This window comes from Xyrauchen texanus, chromosome 30 (assembly GCF_025860055.1).
Source record: "Xyrauchen texanus isolate HMW12.3.18 chromosome 30, RBS_HiC_50CHRs, whole genome shotgun sequence".
Lineage (NCBI taxonomy): Eukaryota > Metazoa > Chordata > Actinopteri > Cypriniformes > Catostomidae > Xyrauchen > Xyrauchen texanus.
The window spans coordinates 10,983,713-10,998,880 of record NC_068305.1 but is presented as its reverse complement, the minus strand read 5'-3'; the positions used below and the strand labels follow the sequence as shown (position 1 = coordinate 10,998,880).

The 15,168-nt window shown below is 41.8% G+C and overlaps 1 protein-coding gene across 2 annotated transcripts in view; it reads right to left on the bottom strand.

Moving 5' to 3' along the window:
• Positions 1 to 95: 95 nt before the first annotated feature.
• LOC127624341 (brain-enriched guanylate kinase-associated protein-like) overlaps positions 96 to 15,168 on the bottom strand; it is a 32,190-nt gene continuing 17,117 nt past the window's right edge. For both annotated transcript variants that reach the window (XM_052099128.1, XM_052099129.1), the window contains exons 3-7: positions 10,013 to 10,174; positions 7,781 to 7,847; positions 6,217 to 6,324; positions 5,492 to 5,572; positions 96 to 2,542 (exon numbers count right to left, since the gene is read on the bottom strand). In XM_052099128.1, the coding sequence (XP_051955088.1) occupies positions 1,157 to 2,542; positions 5,492 to 5,572; positions 6,217 to 6,324; positions 7,781 to 7,847; positions 10,013 to 10,174 (1,804 nt within the window). In that variant the 3' untranslated portion in view covers positions 96 to 1,156. The remainder of the gene's footprint in view (positions 2,543 to 5,491; positions 5,573 to 6,216; positions 6,325 to 7,780; positions 7,848 to 10,012; positions 10,175 to 15,168) is intronic.

Sequence of the window (15,168 nt, the reverse complement as noted above, 5' to 3'; positions counted from 1 at the left end):
CCATGCTGGAAACAGAGCCCTAAATTATAAATTCTCCTCTACACATCTCAGCAGCAAAGGGAGAGAGGGAGTTCAAGAGACAGGCATGGTGCAAATTTTGTGCTTTATTAGATAGAGAAAGCTAAACAGAAGAAACAGAGTCATGCATCATTGTGTCAACTGACACAGGATCCCAGCTGATTAAGAGAGAAGAGAGGGATTGAATCGTGAGGTAGAGAGGGCCTGAGGGAGGGACTTACAGCACTGAGGAAGAAAAGAGAAAACACAGAAAAGAACAATCACCTCAGAAACCCATCTGCAAACAAAACACATTAGGAGTTCAAAAAAATGCCCAGTGCGTTCAAGCTATTGTGTACACTTTTGAAGAAAAATAGATTTGAGTAATATCAAATCTATTTGAAATAGATTTGAAGTATCACTTTGGTTGCTTCTTCATCTTCAAGGACTGACTTATGGTAATATGAGTTTATTCTCAAATATTTTCAGAATATCTCACTCACATCTAAAGAAAAACTGTCTATGGATTTCAGTAAAATATAAGATTGTACCTATGACTTAAATCATTTGAGGCAGCTTGAATAATTGTGCCGATTGCCTTATTCAAAGCAATAGAAATGATTTACAATTATTCAGATTTGTCAGTCTCCCCGTAGTGTTACATTTATTAAATGGTTATAGATATAGTATAACTAACAATACAGCTATTCATAAATTATATAATAAAAGATCAAATTTCTTGTCAAAATTAGCTTATCTTTGTACATAGCATATGTTGACCAATCACCTCAAGAACCCTTATGAGCCAGGAGGCTTTTGGGAAAACAAAGTCAACCTCTCTTACTATTTTCATTGAAGTCATGTTTCCAAAAATCCATAAACCTAATACACTTAAATTACTTTCTCACAAACCACACGGAACCATTAATAAACTTTCAAAATAGGCTATACAAATAGTGCTGAGTGCTGGAGCTTCATATCAACTGTAGAAACATGAGCAATTCATGTTAAATGTTTAGAAAACACTGTAACAGATACAGAAAAAAGAGAGAAAAGATAGGAAAGCTAATGATCTGAAAATCCCATCATTAGTTTGGTTCAAACTGTATTTTCACATTCAAACCTACTGACGAGAAAGCATAACCAAGAACCCTTGCTCTTAGTTTAGTAGTGTACCATAGAGCTGTGCCTTGGTGAGACTGTCCTTGCGTGACAGTCCAAGTGTGCCAAATGTTTGGTACGGTTGTTGTGGAGGTGGTGGTGGGGTGGTTCCTTGAGGGGACAAGTTGTGCCTCTCGGGTTGATAATGCTGCAGGTCAGCCGCCATCTCAAGAGATCCATGGTCCAGCGACTCATTTGAGCTATTGGGACTTACGTCGACGTACTCCGTCTTCTGGCCCCCAGCTGCCATTCCACCATCTTTGGGGCTGTAAAGGCTGTGCTCGGACTCTTGGCTGTCCTCCTTGGAGTGGTATAAGTGGGGTTGGCTTTGCTGCTGCTGTAGGCCTGGACTGCACTCAGGGCTGGGACTGGAGAAGGGGTCTAAAACGCCTGCATGATGGTGGTACACATCTGTACCCTCCTGGAAGCTACTGTAGAGGGGACCAAGACGGATTTTGGCAGGCCGGACTGAGAAATGTTGCTCAGAGAAGCTGTAGGGTGATGCCCGCCCAGGACTGCGGTATGAGTGGGCACTGAGGTCCTCCACACTCAGTTGCCTCCATCGACCAATCAGCTCATCTTCCTCTGGAGCAAAAGCACTTCCTCTGCGACTGTCACCGTATGTAATGCTCGGTGAGGTGGAGGTTGGCAGGGGCTCATAAGGTTCGCTGTAACAGGAGGACATGGTTCTGCTGTAAATGGGTGAGCTACCATTCTGATGGTGGCTGGACTCAGGCGGTTGAAAAGCATGGGCCTTTGTAAATGCGCTTGGACTCTCCTTCTCCCAGGAAGAGTCACTTTTGTGTTCGTATTCAACACCATCCCTCCATTCCATGTAAAGGGCATGGTGACGTGGTGAAGATGCTGCACTGCTAGGAGGATCCTGACCCTTATCCTCTGACCCTCCTCCGCTAAAGCTGGAGTAAGAGCTGGAGCCACCCCCCAGAGAGGTGGTAAACTTTCGGAAGTGGTCCTGCGAGAAGCCAGGCTGCAGGGACATTGAGCCATCTTCTGGGTTGCTATCTGTGGAGTTCTGGGGTTCATAGACCTTTCGCTGTCCATGGAGATCCATGCTGGGGCGGCGCTCTCGCCTCCGTTCATCAGGGCAATAAAGTGCTGTGTCACTGCTATACAGGTCTGACTTGTATGGAGCTCGAAGGCCAAGGCGCTCAGTACTACCCACAAGGCTGGTGCCCACAAGGAATCCCTGGCGTTCCTGGGGTTGTGGGCTGGGTGAGCGAGAGACGTGACTGCTGCAGACCTCGTCTGGTTTCTCCAGGACCTTAGCAATGACAGAGGTAGGCACTGTGTCAGCATATGGGGAGTGGCAGAGGGAAGAACTTTCCATGTGCAAGCTTACACGCTCCTGGAACTCTGCAGGCAACTAAGAGATATTGATACAAAGAGAGAACACACTGCAAAGTTCAGAAAACATTCCATCAGCTGAATGCACAGCAGAAAAGACTTGCACACAAAGACATGAAAACTCTTAAGAATCAGACTAAAGCTGGGTTCTGAGACCAATTTTGGGAATCGTAAAAATGTGTCTTATCATAGGGCATTTTCAGCCATCTTTTATCAATCAATAGTGACATGTTCAACAATGGCTTTGAGTTCAAAAATTCAAAGTAATTGCCTTTGTGATGAATCTTACCATCTCATGAAGTTCTTCACATTGTCGGAAATGTTGCATCACAGTCGTTAAGTGTGACTGCTTGTATGATGGCTAAAGAGCATGAAATCCCAATCAGTGCTGTCAGTCGAGACTAATGTGACCAAAGTCATGGCTATGATGTGTATCGTACAGTCTGACATAATGCAGCACAGTGTGCCATGACTTTTTCCCAAGATCTCACTTGGATTATATCCTACTTTTGACAAGCAGAAAAAATGGTATAGTGTGCACCGGGTTTTTTTTTTTTTTTTTTTTTAAAGATACATTTTCAAGAGGCAATAAGCAAAATACAAGAAAATAGTGAATAGACTAGAAGCTCCCAATGAATGCAAAAGTACATTATCACAGCCTACAGCCAAAGACACTTTAGTCTTCAGACCAGTCAGTACTAATTTTCTACATAAAGAGATGTTTTTTAGTATTCCATTTAACAAAAGTTGGCGAGAAGGAAAAAAACATATTTCATAGCCACTGACACTATACACAGAATACTAGGCATCAGTCCAATATTACAAGTCTTTATACCTTTCAGATCTTTCACCATAGCAACAAGAAGAAAGTAAATAGCAGTTAATTAGCTAACAGAACCTGGCTAATTACAGACGCATCATAAGAGGAGCCAAGACAAAGTAAAAATTGTAGTCCTTTAAAACCAATAGTTTTACTCTTGGTCCAACAAATTGTATTTGATTTCTAATTCTGTCCTAAATCTTTTGACCTCCAAGTACTTTCTGAGGCATGAATTCACAAAGCAGTTGCATCATTTCTGAATGTGGTACTTCAGTGCAAAAACCTGTTATTAATTAATTTATTTTATTTAATTTATTATCATTACTTTCAATGCAAACATGCCTCATTTCCATTTACATTTGGCTCATTATAGATTCTATGTACTTTTTAAAAACAAAACTCTATGCTATTTGCTCAGCGGAAAAAACATCACGCTATTACCGCCTGAGGAAAGCAGGCGGTAAACTGAATTTTATTTATAGTGATGTTTGTGTATATTTACCTTTGATAAGGGCAGCAGTAATTCAACAAATAATGATGAAATTATGGCAAACAGTGTTATAGTAAAACCTGGCACATATTGACGGTATGGGTAAGTGCACTTTTGGCATTAAAGAGGTGATTCACAAGTGTGGACAAAGTGTGCCTCATCGCGGTGGTCTGCTGCAACCTCCACTATGTAACGCCTGAGACTATTTAGCCCAAGACAGACCACTGGTATTACAATCACTGGGAGAAATTGGAATGCCCAATAGATGTAGAAAAGGAAGTCCCACCTTACAGGTAAAAAAGGCAATCACCTTTTAGATACAGACGTTGTTTGTCATTCGACTTGAAAACATGCATGCACATTAACTGACCCAGCTTGAAAAATAGCGTTTTTAGCGTGATTTGAGCTAAAGAAGCACAATTTATGATACCATTGTTGTCAGATTTTACTGCTGATTTGTAATATGTTCTTTGATCGTAACCTTGACCATCTGTTTTGGAGATTTCGTTCTTTCTCCATTAAATTAGATAGCTTGTTTACATTGAAAATAGCTGCCCAACCTTGCACTGGAGTGTTCCAAAGATGGCTGCCGAGTGGATTGACTTGCCTTGAAAGGGACTTTGGGAGCACTTAGAACTGGCCCGCAAGATTGGAATTGCACTGTGCAGTGTGTGGATGCGTTTTCACCGTTACCTGATCTGCATAATTCCTTTAGTGAACTAGGTGCTAAACCAGTGCAAACACTGTGTGCAAATAACTTTTTATACACTTTTAAATTAAAAAAAAATGTCTCTATGCTTTTACAGAAATTCTTCCTCATAACCACATGAGACACCTTTTGTCCTGTTAAAAAACGTACATTATTTTCTAATGGACTCTAAGTGCCAATTCTTTGATTGTCTTATAAAACTCTCTGGAAGGCTGAATTCCCTGAGCACATTGTGTAACAGACTCATTGATGTTTCCATTCAGATAAATCTGCCAGATATGAACAGGTTCTTCAAGCAGGCAGTGTGGCAACATGAGTCTCTGCTCTAGACATTATGGGACTGGCACACGGCTACGAGCGGATTCATTAAATAAACAGCCTGACTCTTTTGGTACACACTATCATTACTTCAACATTTTTACTGCTGTGGCCCTGCTAAAGAGGTCACCGCTGCTCATTTGGGATAGAACCTCAATATTTCTTTAAACAAGAACTTGATTTGCTATGGTTGACCTAAATACTGGGCGATCCTGCTTCTTTATTTGCTACATTGATATCAGTCTTTCGAAAACGTTTCTCTAGCTTACAGGGTTAGTGGCAAAAAGATGGTGGTGTTTATTTCGATTAAATATCTCTTGGTAAATATCTTATGAGTTCATCAAGGCCAAAACCCACTTCAACTTTCTTACAGTGCGATTTCATGCACATCTGGGTTACAACTGTATTTATACATTACAGTGAAATAGTGAATTGTATTAAATAGTACTATTTAATAGTAATATATTATTTATGAGTTGGAAACTAAAAAAAAACAAATCTATTTTCATGTGGTTGAGCAGATAAAATTGCCCAAATAATGAGGACGTACATTTTTATCATATGTATCTTTGGTGTGATGCACATTTACGATGCAACTGCTGTTAAAACGCTGACATGTATACTAACTTACCTCAGATAACTGGGCTCTGTAGTGTGACTTATTGCACTGCAAGAGCTGGGCAGCCAAGTTACAGTCCTTCCTGTACAAGTCCTATTGAGAATATTAGCAGAAAAGGAAGAGTAGGTAATCAAAAGCTAATACACATTCATTTCATTTCATTTATTTATTTATAAAGCACAAATAAACACAACAGAAGTTGACCACTGTGCTGTACAAATGAAGAAGTATAAAACAAACCACACACAATACAGTAACAGACAATAAAACACTAGGTTAGGGTTTAGCGAAAGTTATGAGTGAAATGCAAGAGTTAAAAGATAAGCCTGTAGCTTAGATTTAAAATCATGTACAGACGTTGCAGACCTCACAGATAAAGGAAGACTATTCCATATCCTAGGACCGGCCACTGAAAATGCACGATCACCTCGCAACTTCAATCTCGATCTGGGATATGACAGTATAATGCTGTCTGAGGATCGCAAGGCTCTTATTGACTTTTTTACATTTACAAGATCTGACAGATAGGATGGTGCCAGACCAGTCAAAGCCTTAAAGACTAGCAGCAAAATTTTAAATTCAACTCTATAACACACTGGCAACCAATTTAAAGACAATAATATCGAGTAATGTGTTCTCGTCTACGAACCCCAGTTAAAAACCTGGCTGCGGCATTCCTTCAATGGGTGGCCATAAAGCCTCTATGTTGGCAAGAAATAATATCATATATCACTTACATTGTCTTCTCTCAGCTTCTCAATAGTCATCTTTGCCTCCATGAGGTGATTGTTGAGGACGATGATTTCTCTACTGAGAGCTCGTTTCTCATCATCGTGGTGCTGTGACTGGGTAAGAGAACCACATGTCAGGAACAAAACTGCATTTGTAATGCTAGGCACGTAATGCAATACTTAAAATGTATGTATACACTGGTGTAAAACTACACTCTTGAAATGGAGTACATAGACTATCAATTGCCAACAAAAGCCTCCATCAGCCAATTAACAAGGACAATTGCATTTATGTGAACTTCTGCAGTTAATCCAGGATGGACTTCAAAGACATTAGTCATTAATCTTACAGTTCATACAAAATCTTTGTTTAAACACCGTCCCCTAACACTTACTTAGTTTAATAATTTTAAACCATGACTTGCACTATACATAAGTAATATTGGCATTATATTCATGATGTTAGTCAGTGGGGAACTGGCCCTCACAGTGAGTCTGGTTTCTCCCAAAGTTATTTTTCTCCCATTAACCAACATCTTCTGCATGGGTTGTAGCGTGAAGCATTTACATATTTACATTGATCACGGAATTGATGTTGTTTCACTGGATAATCCCAAAAAAATGTGGCATTACTAAATGTTCATGTAATATACAGTAATTTTGTCCAGCAAAAATAGATTTATCGTTATTTATACTGTACCATTGCTGTGATATAAAAGTAGGAGTGCGGCCATTAAGGCTAAAGGGATCATGCTTTGTGGTGCCTGAGCTTTTAAGGTTGAGGTGCTCTGCTATAGATCCTAATAGACCAGTAGTATGAATATGCACACGTTCACATAGAAGTCAGTGCACGTGTTAAATCATTCTAGGACAGCCCTGAACCAGTTGAGAATTAGTTGCTGTGCTCAAAGGAACATCAATATAAGCCTGATATTAGATGACTTGCACATCATTGTCCTTTGATACCTGAGCACATAACCTTCTAGGTCATCACTGACATCCTAATGGACCATCATTGACGCAATCTGTTGCTAAAAAAGCATATTTATCTATAAAAAATTCAGAATAAACCCTGTATTTGGAATTATAATACAGACATGTAAAGGTTGTCAAATGTACTGCGGCAGGCTAATTATAATTTAATTGTTTCAAGCTTCAAATTAACTAGCAGGCTGTGATGCTGAATTTGCTAGTATAGTAGACTCACTATCACATGGTCATGTGAAGGTGGACGGGCTGTTGTTATGGACTATAATTAACGCCAGCCGCACCGATGGCGATGTATTGATATTCAAATCCACTCGCACTATGTTTAACACATTCACTAATCTGCCACACCAAAAATGCCAAACACATACAGAAGTGTGGAAAGAAATGTAAACACTTTCATCCTAAAACATATTAAAACAGGAAACTGCGTAAAGAGGTAGATGAGTACTCGTAAACGTGCGAGACAAAAACATTTTCACATTTCAACACACAAGTGCATGCACGCTCAGCTAGACCAACTGAAATCTCTTGTGTAATGTGTGGCTGGGCTTTTTAGAGTGTGGCCAATTTGTGCACTCACATTTCGGTGGATTTTATCCTCTAAGTCCTGGTTGATCCTCTGCAATGCTGAGTAACTGCTCTGTATTCTGTGGGAAACACACATTAACAAAACGTTTTTCTTAAAATCCAGCACTCTTAGGAAGATCTAAAACGCTTTCCTTATTTCCTCAGATGCATTTGCTACTGTAGTTAATCCTGTTTGTTTTTTAAGTTGGTTGCCAAAACTGCTAGTGCACCTGTTCATCTTTATTATTATATTGTTTGTTGCAATCTCAATTCATAAAATGTATTTTACAACGGACCGAGGAGACGAAACCATACTTGACTCCTACACACTTGGCATCAACCATCAGATGCCAGAGTAAAACAATCCCTGCATTTCAATTTGCAACCATTCATACTAAATTGTGTGCAAGATTAGAATTAGTGGGTCCCAAATCATTGTACGTTGAAAATAAAAATACCAAAGGTGCTCGGATGGATTTTCGAAGTCTGCATCCTTGCATGCTTTTGCATAAGAAAAGAGGATTGGTTTATGATGGTTGTCTTTAAAATTTTCCATTGAAGAAAAGTGTCAAGGAACACTAGGCCAAAGCTACCACTGCCACAGCAGTTCTTTTTTTTATTTATTTATGAAAGTAATGTAGAATTTTAAAGTTATACATCTAAAGCTTACAAGCAAATGGAAACAGTATGCTGTAAAGGAGTCTGTGGCACAATTTTATAATGATGATGTCCCAGTCAATGTAGGGTAAATTACACTAAATAGTAATCCACTCTAAAGTTCCTCTTTAAAATAGTGTTCAGAATACTTTACTAATTACCTATTTGAAAAAGTAATCACATTAAAAATTACTTTAAAGTTGCTTTCTAAAGCACTTTAATCTAAAAAGCCTTTGGGTGAATTAAGTAACCAGCTGCATTTTAATTGCGCTACATCTTCATTATTTAAATTCAATCATTGTTATTCCTTTCCATGCAAACAGGCATTCTTTCTATGTAAATTAGGCTCATTATAGATTGTGCTTCATTCACAAAAATTGCCTGGCACATTTTACATTATGCAGGCGGTAAAGATGCTTGTAATACATTTTCTATCGATCATGGCAGCGGTAATTCATAAATTTATGATGGAATTATGGAAAGAGCATTACAACCTGTCATATATCCTGATAAGAGGGTCAGTAAAGCATACTTTTGGCATAATAATAAGATGATTGTGATGTCTGGAACATAGTAGTGCATTGATACTGTACACTGTACAGTCCTGGCAGAGTGTGTCAGATCATGGGTGGCCTGCTGCATCCTCTGCTGCATTGCGCCCAGGATCGGCCCACAGGATCAGAATTGCGAGTGCAAATTGCATTTAGCATATATTTGTGAGGGCACATTTGCACTGTTGCCTAATCTGCATAAATCCTTTACTGAATGGGACACTAAACCAGTGCAGAGCGGAAAAGCTAATAAATGCCACATTTACTGGCTTCAATTAATTCTTAGTGAATTACCCCCTTTGCTTTTTTGCACAGTAAATTCAAAATAACGTCTATATTTTCTCCTTGTTCATTGTTGCACACAAGTCACCCTCAGCAGCATACATCCTTTCCGTCTCCCTTATAATGACTCATTAGAGGGCACAAGCCCTACAGAAATGCAAACAGATGTAAAAATTAACACAATTCATGTTTCAAATGCATTCTACGTGAATAATATTATTTTAGAAATACGTGTACCCAAGTAATGTACTTAAAATTAATCAACTTGATAAAGAAAGTCAGTAACTGTAATCTGATTACAATAACTTAAAATGTAATACAGTACACTACTTTGTGGCTTTAAATGTAATTATATTCAAGTAACTTATTACTTTGTAATCAGATTACACCCAACATATATAGTCTTTTGCTTCGCTCAAAATGATGTACTTTCCCATCACTAGCAAAGAAAATACTGTGGGGTCCAAAAGGGACCACTAGTTAAAATGTATAATTTTGTGTGCTTAAGAGGAAGCAAGAAAATCTGAGCTTCAAATGCATTAAAATGGTCACTTTCACAAAAGTGCAGGAATATAATTTTTTTTGTTCATAATTAATCTGTTTATTTCCTGGTTCAAATTAGATTGTGAAGTCCAGATTTTCAATGTGATCTCAGACCTTTGGGCATTGCACTTTAGTGCATAGTAAAGGCATTTTGAGAAGCAGACAGTCACAAGTCTATTTTGCTGTGGGTCCTGTTTAACTATGCCTCTTACCGGCGTAGTTTGTCGGTGAACTTGTCGAGCTCCTCCTGGGCTCGACGCAGCTCAGTCTCCAGGTACTGCCTCGTAGAGTCAAACTCACGCTCTAGAAGCTCCAGCTTATGTGTGGTGTAAGAGAGACGCTTCCGCAGGTCTTCCTTCTGTTCCTGCAGAGAGCTGCACATAGACACACGGTTTTACAGAACATCGACTTCATGTATTGAACAAGAATGGTAAAAAAATAGGTTTCTGAATCTTTTGCATGGATCAGATAGTGACTGAGGCTCAATACAGGGAATTTGACAATAAAACAGCTATTTTGATGTTTTAAAACAATTTAGTTGATAAAACCCTTAAAGCATCTCAACATGGCCTCAGTTTTGGCCAGATTTACATACAGTACGTATTAACTGCAATGTGCTTTATTTTAGCTGTCATTTTGAGATGTCACTGACATGATCAATAACTGTCAGATAACCCACTTATCTTATCCATTTAACAAAAGTCAAACACTGTCATGTTGAGAGTGCTTTGATAATTCAGGCTTACTGGCCTTTATTAATCCTCAACATTATTTTTTCCCCATTTCCCACATTGATCCTGAGTCACATGACCACCGTCATGTACAGATGTTCTATTTATAGATCAAACACACAAGTGGGGATGGAGTGAGAGAGATGGAATGAAACGAAGCCTTTTTATGATACTTAAGAGAACCACTGGCTCTTAATGGTTTAGTATTTATGGACAGATGTGGGGAGAATTATAATGACTTATTGGCTGCCACAAACCAAACTTGATCAGAGCCAGTGATGAAGCAAGGGGAGACTGACACGTGTCGACAGTAGTGTGAATATAACCAATCTGACTGCTAAATGTCAATCGACACACACATGTATTTGAAAGTGAGCACACACACACACACACACACACACACACACACACACACAGGCAGGCACACACTTATTCTCAAAAGACCACAAGTACAGCAGAGCACACACAACACAGTTTCACACAGTATTATCACTTCTGGTGCCTCAATACTGACCTCAAGCCTGATTTACAGACTAGATCCCCCTTACGAAAACAAACCATGGCCATACCATGGTATTGTAATTGTATCAGATTGTAATAGCATTGTAGTGAATGTTTACCATATTCGTATACCACGGTGTTTGCATTATACTACAAGGAACGTCAAAGAACTTAGTGGGATCACTCAAAAAAAAAATGTCACCCTATTTTTAAGATTTACACATTTTAATTTCATAACTAAATTAAATGATTGAAACATTAAATATTAAGTTATTTATTTATTTGTTAAAGATTACTCATTTTAAAACATACCATGGTACATTTTTGCTACAGTATGCAGATATCTGATATATGGCAATGTACTGTATGGAAAAGATGTTTATAATACATATGTCCTGATATGCCCCTCCTACAAATAATCCACTGCCCCTTTGCAAAGGTGGCAGAGATGTTTGCAGCATGTGCAGTCGACAGAGAATGAACTGTCCTCAACTTGATTTGGAGTCCCTGTTCCTCTTTTTTATATATATATATATGTAACACATTTTTCCAAATCATAGTGAATTTCAATATGTACATGCAGTGTATATGCCCATATATGGGTGTATGTACATACAGTGTATACAGTATGCCCATATATGGGTGTATGTACATACAGTGTATACAGTATGACCATATATGGGTGTATGTACATACAGTGTATACAGTATGACCATATATGGGTGTATGTACATACAGTGTATACATTATGCCCATATATTGGTGTATCTTCAACTTTCCTGGAGTTAATTTGTATTAAAAATAACAGATTGCAACTTTATACTTTTTTGTTATAAGATCACATTAAAACTGACTTAGAAACCTATTCATACATTTTTCATTTATTTTAGGTACTTTTCCAATGTCTTTTATGTATAAAGTGTATTATTTGAGCTTTGTCCCAGACCCAGATTTAAATCAAATTAAATATTAATAAAAATAAAACAATATTAAAATACAAATTCCTAAATTTATAAAACGATGTTAATCTAAACAAATAGTGAAATGAACATAAACCATTTAAATATTTATTGTGGGAATTTGACTATACCATAGTTGTGGCATCCTTTTCACAGCCCCAAACAATTTTGCCCCTTATTTTATTTTCATTTTTCAGTTAGTGTACTTAGTTAACAAGTTAACAAAGTGTTAGTGAAGAACATGCTTACAATTAATGAGACAAGTGATGTTTAAAGAAAACAGAGATAAATCAATCACTTGTGAGCAGAACATCTTTATTAGGCATAATTTCCAATCAAGCTGTAATTTTGCCAAATAATTCACAATTATGCGTGAAAATATTATTTAATTTTGCTTATTTAGGATACATAAAATGTGATATATGAAATCCTTAGCAATACAAGAAGGTGGCCATTTTATAAAAAAAAAATTTCATCACTGAATCATATTAAACACGTAATTTGAGATGTGCTGGAAATGACACTATGGTGTGAATATGTATGACTTTCAGAAAAATTACAAAAAGAACATCTGCAATGCATGTACATCCACTTTTGGACATTGAAAGAAGACAAATTATATAAATTAGTGAAAGTGTGTGTGACGAAGAGGAGGGCGGGGCCAGGCTGTGCGTTTGCATGGCTGGCCCCTAATCAGGCTAATCAGCTGAGGAGAGGGATAAAGCCAAGCAGGATGCAGCAGTTAGAGAGAGAGAGAAAGCTACTGTAACCCGCTCACACACACACAAGACGAGACAGTCACAATGTAAATCAAAACTGCTTTTATTTTTAAAGAGCAGACGAAGGTACAGAGGGGAAAATCCAGAGGGAGAATGGTCGAGGTAAGCGTAGGGTCGAGAGCCGGGGAAACAGGATATAAGAATGACGAGACTAGTGGGAGCAAAAGACAGGGGAACAAGGGGAGCTGGCAAGCTAAGAGGAAGACAAGAGGAGTTCAAAACTAGACGAGACTAGCGGGGGGCAAAGACACGGGAAACTAAATACAATAACCAACCCTGGAGAAACGAATGCGTGTGGAATATATAGTGACGAGTGCAGGTGTAAACAATGAACAGGAGTGCAGATGACGCGAGTGCAGGTGTAAACAATGACGTGGTGATTGGGACGAGTGCAGGTGGTCATAATGTTCTGGATGAGAGCGGGAAGCGAGCGAGTACGCTCGCGGAGTGCATGTGTGCCCGGGGGGGAGATAGTCTACGAGCATGTGAGCTCGTAGGAGCAAAAACGAGCGTGCATGCTCGAACGAGCAAAACGGGCGTGGAAGCCCGAGGGAGGAAAAAGAGCGTACGAGCTCAAGGGGGCGGAGCGAGGGAGCGGGGTTCGTGACAGTACTCCCCCCTCTGAATAGGATGGCTCCTGACGGCCGCGGGAGGCTGTGCAGGATGATCGGGGGACAGACAAAGGGAAGTGAGACAGTCCATGGGCAGTTCAAGGTAAGGTCAGGGGGAACATAGTGGACAGGCGGGTAGTCAGGAGATCTAGGGGGCAGCCATAGGGCAGAGACTGGGTCAGGGGGTCTGGAAGGCGACTGGAGGACAGGGACTGGGTCCGGGGGTCTGGAAGGTGACCACCGGACAGGAACAGGGTCAGGAGGCCAGGGAAGAGGCCACAGGACAGGGAGAGTGTCAGGGGGCCACCGGACAGGGTCAGGGGGCCAGGGAAGAGCCGTGAAAGGCGGAGCCGTGGAGGACTTGGGAGACAGAGCCTTGGAAGACGGAGCCATGAGAGACTCGGCAGGCGGGGTACTGAGAGGCTGAGGAGGCGGCGCCATGGGGAGCCCAAGAGACAGGGCAGAGGGAGGTGGCGCCGCAGGAGGCTCTAGAGACGGAGGCCTGGAAGGCTCTGGAGGTGGCGCCGAAGGAGGCTTTAGGGGCGAAGGCCTGGAAGGCTCAGGAGACGGAGCCAATGATGGTGGTGCCGTGGGAGGCTCTAGCGAAGTAGGCCTGGAAGGCTCTGGAGGTGGAGCCAAGGGAGGTGGCGCCGTGGGAGGTCCCCGAGGCGACGACCTGGCAGGCTCTGTAGTCTCGGGGGGTAGAGCCGTAGCAGGCTCGAGGGGCGGAGCTCTAGAAAGCTCTGGAGTCTTTGGGATCAGAGCCGTGAGAGGCTCGGTAGGTGGAGCCGTGGGAGGCTCTGGAGGGGGAGTCGTAGGAGGCCCGAGAGGCAGAGCCGTAGAAAGCTCTGGAGTCTTTGGGAGCAGAGCCGTGAGAGGCTCGGGAGGTGGAGCCGTGGGAGGCTCTGGAGGGGGAGCCGTAGGAGGCCCGGGAGGCGGAGCCGTAGGAGGCTCGAGAGGCGGAGCCGTAGGAAGCTCGGGAGTCTCTGGGAGTAGAGCCGTGAGAGGCTCGGGGAAAAAGGTCATGGAAGACTCGAGAGGCTCTAGAGGTGGGGCCCTGGAAGGCTCGAGAGGCTCGAGGGGGGGAGCCATGAAAGACTCGAGAGACGAAGCCCTGAGAGGCTTGGAAGGGGGTGAAGCCCTGAAAGACTCAAGAGGAGAAGCCCTGAGAGACTCGAGAGGGGAAGCCCTGAGAGGCTTGAGAGGGGAAGGAGCCCTGAGAGACTCGAGAGGCGAAGCCGTGAGAGGCTTGAGGGGTGGAGCCATGAAAGACTCGAGGGACGGAGCCCTGAGAGGCTCGAGGGGAGGAGGAGCCCTGAAAGACTCGAGAGGGGAAGCCCTGAGAGGCTTGAGAGGGGGAGGAGCCCTGAGAGACTCGAGAGGCGAAGCCGTGAGAGGCTTGAGGGGTGGAGCCATGAAAGACTCGAGGGGTGGAGCCCTGAGAGGCTCGAGGGGAGGAGGAGCCCTGAAAGACTCGAGAGGCGAGCCGTGAGAGGCTTGAGGGATGGAGCCATGAAAGACTCTAGAGGAGAAGCCCTGAGAGGCTTGGAAGGAGGGGAGGAGCCCTGAGAGACTCGGAGAGGCGAGCCGTGAGAGGCTTGAGGGGTGGAGCCATGAAAGACTCGTGGAGGCGAGCCGTGAGAGGCTTGAGGGGTGGAGCCATGAAAGACTTGTGAGGAGAAGCCCTGGGAGGCTTGAGGGGTGGAGCCATGAAAGACTCGAGGGGAGAAGCCCTGAGAGGCGGCGCCTGGGAGGCTCGAGAGGAAGAGCCCTGGGAGGCTTGAGAG